Below are 11,788 nucleotides of genomic sequence, written 5' to 3' on the forward strand. Positions count from 1 at the left end.
TTTTATCTATTAACTATTATCATGCCACATACTAAAAAATGTTTCCTGGGTTTCATTAAGCTACCTCACACATGTGCGAAAATCCTGTTAATGGATGTATTTGTCCAATTGTATATATTCCAGGTACAATGATATACAATAGATATAATGTTATGAGTAACATATGTTCTGTAATTTTCATTTCAATTATCAAAAAGAAAAACATGGACGGGATCTTAGAAACACATTCACGACTTGTTTACTGTTTAATTGTCATAATTCAGGATTTAAGCGGTTAGGGGTAGTCAGGATTTTTATTTTTTTTAAAAAATTTCGATTTTTTAAGACCAATTAATTATTGATTTTTTTCCCAAAAATTTAGAAAAAAATTTCCTGAGGCCGCCGATTGTTAATTTTTGAAAAAAAAAATCCTTCGATCAGGTCCAGGATTATCTATTTATAAAACTAATTCTTTTTGTCCGATTGATTTTATATGAATTTCCAAGGACTTATGGTTGTCACCGTAAGTACCTTTTTTGGAACAGGGTCAACACAAACAACTATAACTTTGTAAATTAAAATTTTTTTTTTTAATTTTCGTGACTTTAAGTAAACACATTCTATAATAATGCCATATTACTACTTTTGTAGATAAACACGATTTAATAGCAAAAAAAATACTGAAAGTTTTAATTTTTTCGTGTCTCTGACTACTCCTAACCCCTTAAGGGTTTTCTCACGCGGTGTGAGTTACTCCTATATTGTTGATTATCAACCAGAACTTCTAAACAAGCTTCTTAACTATAGTAAATAGAACATTGATGTAATAATAAGGCAACTGGAATTGCTATTTTGAATCTTATTTATTTTGTGCATTAGATAATACTTACAAAGAAAAAAAAAAAAACTTGGAAAATCCAAAAACAGTACAATTATAAGAATGAGAAAAGCGGCTTATGATTCTTGTCTAAAAGGTGCTAGTTTGGGTTTTATACAACAATTGTTAACATTATTTAACCGTGCTTTCTTATTTTTATTGGCCATTTATTTATTTATCAACTAAAATGCGTAGACTGCAGTGCTTACACACACACACACTTCCATGCACTATGTCCAAAAATACTGGACTGGCGTTTCTTAGCCTTTTCAATTCACACATTTCATTCATCAATGCTAATTTGTTTACAATGTTTGGAGTAAAAGGTAAGATTTGATTGCAACTATCATGTGACGCGTTTTTCTGGGAATGGAAATGACGCCACGTGATATATGTACTATAAATATGCCCACCCTGCAGGAAATAGATTTAATATATTTATCATAGGATTATACTCTGAACACGTTATATCAAGTTTGCCACGAAGTTTTTAAAACTCCGAAGGAAACGTCGGTGCTGTTGTAAAGTATATACTAATATGAACAAAGAATAGTAAGACATTGTCATAATTTGAAAATTCTTAAATATTCTTCAAAATCTTTGTCGACCCCCTCAAAGTTCTCAACCTTGGCAATAATACACTTGTGTCAACGATTTTTCCAATCCTCGAAACAGTTCTTAAAGTMAATTTTCGGAGTAACCTATAATGCGCGAAACGATTAACGTGTAATGTCTTCAATTGACTCGTAACAGTTTCCCCGGAGCGGTCGTTTGAGTTTACTGAATAGACAAAAGTCATAAGGAGCTAAATCAGCTAATGGTTGCCGCACGATATTGGTTGACAATTTGGAAAATCACTCACGAAGAATCAATCCAATATGCGACGTTGCATTATCGTGGTGCAAAAACCAAGAGTTGTTGGCCTATACTTCCGGCCTCTTTTTATACTCTTGCGACCAAATACTACAGAGAACAAATATTATAGATTTGTTCCCCTAGATATAGGGTTATACAGAATGTATATAAATGATCAGGATGACGAGAAAAGTTGAAATCCGGTTAACTGTCTGTCTGTCCGTTCGCCCGTTCATGCAAGCTGTATCTTGAGTAAAAATTTAAATATCTTAATATGTAGTTTCCTAGTACAAAAAAAATGTCGAGTTCGTAGGTGGGCGTAATCGGACCACTGCCACACCCACAAATCGCCATTCACCGAAAACATCTAAAGAGCAAGCGGACAACAAGCACGACTACTTCCCATATAACATAGTTTTAAATTCCCTTTGATTCCCTTTGATCGGATTCATATATATTTAATAGTATAAAGATTTCGAACTTCTGATGACTTTGTACCAATATGTGAGTTATCCCATTTAAAAATTAAGAGCGTGTTTTACTCATAACAGTGTATCTTTGTGCCTAAAATAGATACATTTGATCGAAAACTTGGCCTCGCCATTAAATAACTAATATCGGGATATTCGAACATTCGGCTGATTTTACAATATGTGATTGGGTTTACACCTTAATGTCATTTCCTCGCTTTAGTTGTTGCAAGTTGTAAGACTATAAAATGTTCGGCTGCAACTTAGTCCTTCCTTTTACGAATTTTTTTTTACGAATAGCTTAGCGCAAACGACGCAAATAGTATTCCTTGTTGACGGTTTGCTCGGTCGGAAGGACTTCGAAATGCACCACACCTCGATAATCGAAGAAAACTGTCAACATAACCTTGATTTTTGTTTGCGTGGTTTTTTCAGCTTCGGTTCACCTTTGTCATGATTTCGGTCGGTTGATCGCCTTTTTCTCGGTCGTAAGCATAGATCCAAGACTCATCGCCAGTGATAAGTCTTGGCATCCTGGTAGTCGGAAAGCATTGCTCCACAGACATTAACACGACGCTGTTTTTCGAAAAATAATTTGTACTAACAGTTGCCCGCGACAAACAATTATCACCGAAGGCTTTTTACAACATTCTGAATGATTCGGCACCAGAAATTTGATTCTGAACACAAAATTTAATGGAATTTCTTTATTAAATAATTTTACTCATCGTAAAAACCACCGAATGCATTTTATATACTTCAGAAAGATAAGCGTATATTTGTATTTAACTTACGATTAGTTTGATGTTACATATCATACTAACCTCAAAAACATAAAAAAATCATGCAGAATTTAAATTAAAAAATAAAATAATCGTTTCGGGCCATTCAAAAGTGAATGACAATCAGAGAACTTTCCTCACTAGMGTGAACTTTTACACATGACTCCATCCTCCAAGCCGAATTTCTAGCTCSTTACGTACAGCTGCAAGCAAAATCATTGGGTTTCGGAAAAGAAGAACAGCTGGTTCGCAATGGAGAGAAAGCGGACTGCCTACCTCGTAACGTTAGAATCGAACAAAACACGTGCGGGATGGGATAGATACCGAGAGTTGAAGAGGGAAGCTASACGCGTTTGCAGACAGAAAAAGAGAGAGCTGGCCGACAAGTGTAATGCTCGAAAATTCTAYGAAAAGATGCGGCAACTAACGGAAGGGTGCAAGACCGGAGCAAACTCTTGTAGAACTCCCAGAGATGATTTAGTGACTGATGTCTAGAGCATAATAAAATGGTGAAGGGAACGCTTCTCCAGCCTGCTGAATGGCAGTGAGAGCATAACACCAGGAGATGGTGAAACCTGATTATCAAATCGACGACGATGGTTCCGAAGAAGCCATAGTTTTATATCAAATTGTCTTTATAAAAATTTAGTGTACCCCTAAAAAAAATCGAATCATATTTCCTTGCAAAAAATGTTGAAGTTAGGCTTTTTAAGACTCTAGACTGACCAGTTGTCAGCCAAGGCATATACATATTTAAATGAATCTCTTGAGTAAAAAACAAACAAACAGTATAGTGCTCAAAAAAAAAAAAAAAAGATTACGACATAAAGCAAATAAAATAATTTAATTAATTTCGCTGGAACACCGTTACTTCTCCATGTGTGAAAATATTACTGGAATTATTTTCAACAGTTAAGTAATAAAAAATGGACTTTTTGTTCATAATAACAATATTTTTCTAAATTTATAGTTTTATTACCGTTATATAGACCTTATAATTATATATTATTATTTGTGTAGGTGCAGATACGTACATATGTATATAATCGTTGGTGCCGCAAGCTGGTTCAAGTATCTGCGTTGCGTTCAGCTGTAGGAGCTGTAGCAATATATCACCGAAATGCAAATAAACAATCAACTGATTAAAGTTTGAATTTATACACAGCTATAGTCACATATATTTATATATACATGAATTTAAATGCAAATACACACATACAGATGTACTTTGTTGCGCTTTTTATTAAGGTGTTATTATATACATAGGTAGGTTAGGTACTCGTACCATCTTCTACAAGAGTGTACAGCTGCTGGCGTATGCGGATGATATTGATATCATCGGCCTTAACACCCGCGCCGTTAGTTCTGCTTCTCCAGACTGGACACGGAAGCAAAGCAGATGGGTCTGGCAGTGAACGAGAGCAAGACGAAATATCTCCTGTCATCAAACAAACAGTCGTCGCAGTCGCGACTAGGCTCTCACGTCACTGTTGACAGTCATAACTTCGAAGTCGTAAATAATTTCGTCTATCTTAGAACCAGCGTAAACGCCACCTACAATGTCAGCTTAGAAACCCAACGAARGATAACTCTTGCCAAAAGGTGCTTTTTCGGATTCCTCYCTCGATGAGCAAAAGTCAAACTCTATAAGTCACTCATTATTCCCGTTCTGCTWTATGGTACAGAGGATTGGACGATGACAACAACTGATGAGCCGACATTGCTAGTTTTCGAGAGAAAAGATCTGCGAAAGATTTATAGACCTTTGCGCGTTGGCGTTGGAACGATGAGCTGTATGAGATATATGACGACATAGACATAGTTCAGCGAATTAAAGGACAGCGGCTATGCTGGCTAGATCATGTTGTTCGTATGGACGAAAACACTCCAGCTCTGRAAGTATTCGACGCTGTACCCGCCGGGGGAAGCAGAGGAAGAGGAAGACCTCCACTCCGTTGGAAGGACCAAGTGGAATATCTAATTGGCGCCATGTAGCGAAAAGAAGAAACGACTGGCGGCCAATAAGAAGAAGAAGAAGTTATTATATATTCTGATTGTTATTGTTACCGTTGTTTGCCTAGTGTTTGAGATAATCAAAACGAGAATAATGCATATGGATATTGTAAAATATCGGTAAGTGAAAATGAAAAAATCAAATAAAGCGCAAACGCCAACACACGAACATATCGACACCAACATACAAACATACATATGTATGTAAGAGTAAAATAAATAACTGCTGCTAAGTAATATGAAGAACGGCAAATACGTAGACACACGTTTGATGATAATCAAACCAACCAGAAAAATAAAGCAAAACAACAAAACCTCAAAAAAAAAAAAAAAGTTTGAACAGCGAAAACGCTGCAAAACGCAAAGTGGGAAAATTCGAGTATCATAATTTGAACAAAAAAGCCACAGGCTTCTACACACACATACGCACGTACATATCCGTATATCCACTAAAAATATATAACAATAGGCAAAAGAAAGAAGGTTAAAAATCGCTAAGAGGAGGAGGCAACAAACAGTTGTGAGTGTACATTACTCTTTAGATTTTTTTTACTATTATTATTACTGTGAACACTTTGTATGCTTAGACTTTGCTCCTCCGAACACCTGGTACACCCCTCACATGCTCCACTGTTGCGTCTTCTCCTTTCTCTTCTGCCTATCAAAAAGCCAATACCAATCCAACCGGTCTCGATCAAGGCGACAAACAAAGCGGCTGAGACCATTTTTATACAACCATTGTGCGCTGACTTATCCGTACAGTGTAGCGATATTGCCGCGAATGCATGGAAAATTTTTGCCAAAAAGCTCATAATTATAATTATGAATATACGAATGAATTTGCAAATTTCGATAGCCCGATTTCGAAATTTTATCTTTAATATGTTTCATCAACACAGCGAGAGAGAAAATGAGGGAAAAAAGCTTACCGAAATACTACAACTGATTCTTTATGTCACAAGAGTACTGTTATCATTTAACCAACGTTCTTTCCTGCACAATTGTTACTGCCTTATTGTAATTGTTTATAAAAGAATAACTTAGTTTCTTGGAATGAGTGCTCTTGAAACACAACTCAACATTGTCACCACCGCCCAAAAAAGGTTGATTCACTTTGTAATCGACTGTAATCCACAAAGAACAAGTATAACAAAATCTAACGGATAAAAAAATCTTTTAATGTCACCACTAAAGGAAATTGTTCAAATTTAGTTTCTCATAATAGCACGACGTTCAACGAAATCGCTTTCAAAGGAGACGCAGAGTATTAGACGACTAATTCCTATTATAAACGAACAAATCAACTTTATTATATTCATATGAGTAATATGTGGTATAGATCACAATTAAAATATAAACAATAATTTTTCTACGAAATGGTCAATTAGTAGGTGGCAAAAACATGACAATTTTAAAGTGATTACGTTATTGAATCAGTCTGGTCTATGTATGTACCATATACCATATAAACGATAGACGCATTATCAATAATTAATTAGGCCATTACACTGTACGCGGCGGCGGTGGATGCACAACACCGGCACACGGTCTGCAGTTCACGGCAAAATTAACAACAACTTAAGCACCAGACGATAGCAGCAACAACACTTACTCATTTATAAAAGCGAAGTATACGTAAATAACGATGTGTGAGTATACTGGCGACACGACATGCGGTTGTGATGTTGGAGCGGGTGAGTGGGGTGTGGTGTGGTCTGTGACTGTGACGCACGCTGGAGTAAACGTACCTGAGAAAAAGGTGTGAGCGAATATAAAGTATGAAGTGTGAGGTGGGAAAGGTGCAAAGGTGCGAGGGAAGTGTGGTGGAGGAGTAGTGGTCGTGTTGAGTTGGAGCGTTTTTCATACAAACTACATACGCTTATACATTTGTACGTAGGCACAAACCCTAGACCCTACAGGAAAAAAATAGGTTGAAAAGATGTAATATTACTAATGCCAAAACATTTATTGATTTACTTAGATTACATAAGACTTCAAATGGTTGACAAAGTTCACAGCCATCGAACCCGGAAAACAACTATATTCTAAAGGTAACATAATGTATTGGTATGTAGGTAGGTTGGCTCAAAAGGCTGTTAAAAGGAGGTTTAAAAAACTCGTAACGCTGACTCATCGGATGTTGACATCGTCCATGCCTCTGCACCAGATTATATAAGATCCCCATCCTGATGAGTGATGAGTGACTTGTAGAATTTGGTCTTTGTTCGTCGAGAATGGACTTTACTTCTCAATGGCCTAAACTGCCTCCTTTAAAAAGTCGAGTAGTTTGGAATATGTATAGTACTACATGTGCTGAAAAGTCTTTAGAATAACAATTGTACTAAGGACGTCAAATAATCAAATAACGCTCATAGACCTTATCATTTAAAGAACTCAATTTCGGTCTCGCTGAAAAATTTCACGAATTTTCAAGATGTTTTCTGGCGCCACTGCCTCTTGTGGTCTTTCTGAGCGGGATGAAAAATGTGTGCGAGTGCGGTTATGATTGTTATATTCAGTACTTTTCCATTGAATATGCCACTTGTCAAGTCATTGCTTTACACCTAGTGCTTTTCACAGAAGGAAGAAATGTTTTATTAAAACAGAAAACTCACTTTTTAGCACTGAACAGGATATATTAAGTTTGTAGAGAGGTTTGTAACACCCGGAAGGAAACRTCGGATAGCTGAGTCGATTTAGCYATRTYCGTCCGTCTGTCTGYCTATATATACGGGAACTAGCCCCTCGATTTTTGAGATATTGTACACGTTCATTTGTTGGAACCGCTGATATCGAATCACTAAAGCATATTGCTGCCATATAAACTGACCGATCAATATTAAGTTTAGGTATAGGAAATTTTTTTATTTGATGATCTATATCCACGTAATTTKACACAAATTATTGCTTATGCCTGCGGTGCCATCTCTAAAGAAATTGTTTGCAACTGACCACTTTAGCTGTCGTACAAACTGATCGATTAAAATCAAGGTCTTGAGTTTTTTTATTGGAGTATTATATCTTCGTACAATCTTGTTACCAATAGAAACTAAAATAAGAGAGATAGTGTCATTTTAAGACCAATAACTCARGAACGATTGGACGACATTTAACAGCAATCTAGTTAAGGTTAAACATTTAAGACTACGCCTAAATTTTTTTGTGGCGCCATCTTACGACCTTCATCTTACGGCACTTCAGCGTACATAATTTTAGTGAAAGCATACATACATATGTATGTTAACCGTGATCACATCATATGCAAATAAATTTCCTACTGAGTTAGTAAAGCAGTAAGAAGGCCCCGGAAAAGGAAAACAGTCATAACACAGCATGGCACAGTGCCTCTTGCATACATACAAACCCATAAATAAACGTGTAGCAAAATGTATCTGCATACATATACATACATATACACTTGTGTTTGCTCTAACTGGTATCGGCATATTCGACTTGATTTTTGAACTTCGCGGGGAGAAGCAACTCACTTTGACAAAACTTCAGCACAGCAGCGCACAACGGTGTGGCGCACAGAAGCGCAGCGTACAGTGCACTCGCAACCATCCGTCCGTACAGTTGGATGTCATCGCCAACGGCAACGGCAATCATTAGCAAGACGTAAACTCCAAAAACAAAGACGAAAAACGTAAGAATAATAACAAAAACAGAAGCARAAACAGAAGTTGCGGTAGAAAAAGAAGCAGCAACAACAGAAGTCATCAGTGAGACGACGTGTGATCTTGATCTTGATCTTCTTTGAAACATTGAATTCAGCACAGTAAATAACAACACAAAAAGAGCAGCAACAACACAAGTTACAGTTGCAGCCGACATCGCTGTTGCTGTCGCTATTACTGTTGCCATTGTTATTGATATAGTGCCTCCGCTGTTGCAACTACAGTTTTTCTTGTGAACATCGCTCAGCCTCATTACGGATATATTTTCTCTTAACAATTACTTATGACTTGCTTATACATACGTGTGTGAGTGTCTACAAACTAAATTTTTAACGCACAATAATCGTAGCAATTGAAATTCGTGCTTAATTTTGATATAGAAGTTATTGTCAGTGGATTTGAGCGTTATTGCGCCAGTGAAAAGTTCTTATCTGCAGCGTTTATGTAAATGTTACGGCGCAAACTCAATTGCGACAAAGTGAAATGCAACATGCACAAATAAACAATATAAACAAACTTAAGCTACGTAAAGCCTAATTAAATAATAAAACTGCCGTGAAACTAGCCAATAATAGAGAAGTAAAAATAAAATAAAAATAAAAAAAACRAAATTACTGACTTGACTAACTAAAGTTGAGTCATAAAAAATAGATTAAGAAAGCGAACCAACTTTTTAGTATTARAAAKACTTACATACAAACATACGTRTATACATAATAACACAATGACGGCGCATGAGCAACCGATTAGCTACTTGGACAGCATCCTGAACGAGGAGGAGTCACGCTGCGAATACAGTCATCAGTGGCGCAATTTCACAATCTCACGTTCGGGCCGTTTCAAGTCGAAGAATCGCAAGCGCGACGTTGTCGATGGCAAACTCTTCGATGCGGGTAATTCGCCCAATGCGATGTCGGCGTCGTCCAAGATGCCGTCTGCAGCCGCTGCGGGTCATAGTCGTGTCATGGCGTCCGCCACCATGAATCCACACTACAAGCAGGAGCCGGATAAGGTAGGACACCAAAACTATATATAAATGCTATGTTATTATATATTTGTAAAAAGTAAATATATATGGTATATACACATATGAATACTGACTAATGTATATATTTTAATACAATATATGTATACATTAACATATACTTTTTATTTACACTATGTATGTACATATGTATTGTCTAAGTACATGATTGTGTATATTTGTTTATGCAGATGTATTAGAGCAATATTTTTTCCAATATACTACAATACATACAAACAAACATATGTACATATATTGTACATACATATGGCGCTTTGTAGGCAATTGTAGATTTGTATGGCGACTTTGCTCAAATTCACGACATTTATTGTTTACATGTTGTTGCTGCTGCAGCGCTTGTAACTTGTACTATTGTTTTTGTTGCTATTGTTGAGCCCATGCAACAACATTTCAGTTGCAGCAACAATTGCGGCCACATCCGCCGCGAAGTCGGCAAAGTGTGTCGCAAGTCAGCTGTTGGTTGGGCTTTCTGGTTGGCTGACTAACTGCCTAACTGCTTAACCGTACATATGAATATGTTTGTATGCATGGACGTACGGTTGCTTTGTCAGTAGTTGGTCTTATTTTATAACTTAACATTTGTATTTTGCTGTTCTTTGCTTATCAATTTTCAGTGTGTAATTTTACTTCAATTTTTTGTCTTCAGAGGCGCAAAMATATATTCATACATACATATTATGTATGTACATATTTGCGTGTATATATAATATGTATATGTATTGTATATTTATCTACAAAAAGTTTAATTGTATGTGTGTGCTTTTTATAAGCCACTTTTAACTTTAATTTGCTCAGCAGAATTTCGCTCATTTGCTAAAAATAAACATGCGATTTTTGCAAAACATGCAAATATACTTATAAACAAACAAACACTTGTCCGAATTGCTGTTTATGTATGTGTGTACACAGGCATCTACTGTCACCTTATATTTCGACATGCATTTGTATCTTATCAGCAATCAGTTAGTTATTAGGTAGTACATATATACAAAGTATAACGCATTCATTGCCATAAATCATACGAACGCTCCTTCAATATAAACCAACAAAGACCCACACACCAATGTGTATTAATTAATTCGCAAAAGGTAAAAGCTTCCACCCACCAAATATAAAGCAAATACCGACTAATTTATGTGCCATGCATGACTTAAGTAAAACTTTTTGCGTCTGAAATTAATTTGCACACTTAACACAAATGAATCGAAAGCGAAAATGAGTTCAACAAGAATAATTSTGGCATTTCTACACTCGAGTGCATGTATATGAACACATATAAATGWATGTATGCCTTAAGGTACCATAAGCGACAACGAAAACGGAAGTCCCCTCCAGTTGTTGTGAAACCTTTTAATATTTGTAATGAAAAAACCCCTGTCACACAGTCATATACGCRTTCATATAGGTATTTGCAGATTCATACTTACATACATATTGGTTGTATTGCTCGCGTTAATTTTTGTACGGGCAGATATAAAAAGCCTCTCACTGCTTCTGCAAAAAACTGATTGAAGTTAATTTGTTAAGGGTTTCGCAAGTGTTTCATTTTATGACCACCATATAAGATTGTTCGTGTGTATGTGTATTTAAAATGTAATGTATACGGGTAATTTCCCGGAACGTAATCATCTGTCTGAGTAAATAACTTTTTTTTTAATACGGTAGACCAACAAGCAGACCAGAATATCGGGTTGTGGTTTCTGCCATCCCWAAGTAGTAGGAGCGTCGTGCCCACAGTTAAATGATTGAAGAGCACTGTGATATCGAGCTAACAATCATCACATTTTTAACAATGAATATTTAAAAAATATAATATATATTTTGAAAATTATTAAAGTCATTTTATTAACAAGTAAGGAAGGACCAAGTTCGGGTGTTAGTGAACTATAGATACTTTGATGTACACATTCGGTGCCTAGGGGCTTGAACAGTTTTAGTTGGTTTTAAACAATTTTTGGTCATGAGGTGCAAAGTTTTATCCCGTTATATTAATTGTTTTTTTAGTTGTGTACTGGAAAGCGAAATAATCAAAAGAAATTTAAAATTTTACCATATGAAAAGTAGACGTRGCTGCCAACCATCCGATTAAT

At 36.1% G+C, this 11,788-nt stretch overlaps 1 protein-coding gene across 1 annotated transcript in view; it reads left to right on the forward strand.

Annotated features, from left to right (window-relative positions):
• Positions 1-8,333: 8,333 nt before the first annotated feature.
• Positions 8,334-11,788, forward strand: part of LOC108975739 — a 16,645-nt gene continuing 13,190 nt past the window's right edge. The window contains exon 1 of the mRNA XM_018944442.1: positions 8,334-9,665. Within this exon, the coding sequence (XP_018799987.1) occupies positions 9,378-9,665 (288 nt within the window). The 5' untranslated portion in view covers positions 8,334-9,377. The remainder of the gene's footprint in view (positions 9,666-11,788) is intronic.

This window comes from Bactrocera latifrons, unplaced genomic scaffold (genome assembly GCF_001853355.1).
Source record: "Bactrocera latifrons isolate USDA-ARS-PBARC rearing strain unplaced genomic scaffold, ASM185335v1 scaffold_692, whole genome shotgun sequence".
NCBI classification, from domain to species: Eukaryota; Metazoa; Arthropoda; class Insecta; order Diptera; family Tephritidae; genus Bactrocera; species Bactrocera latifrons.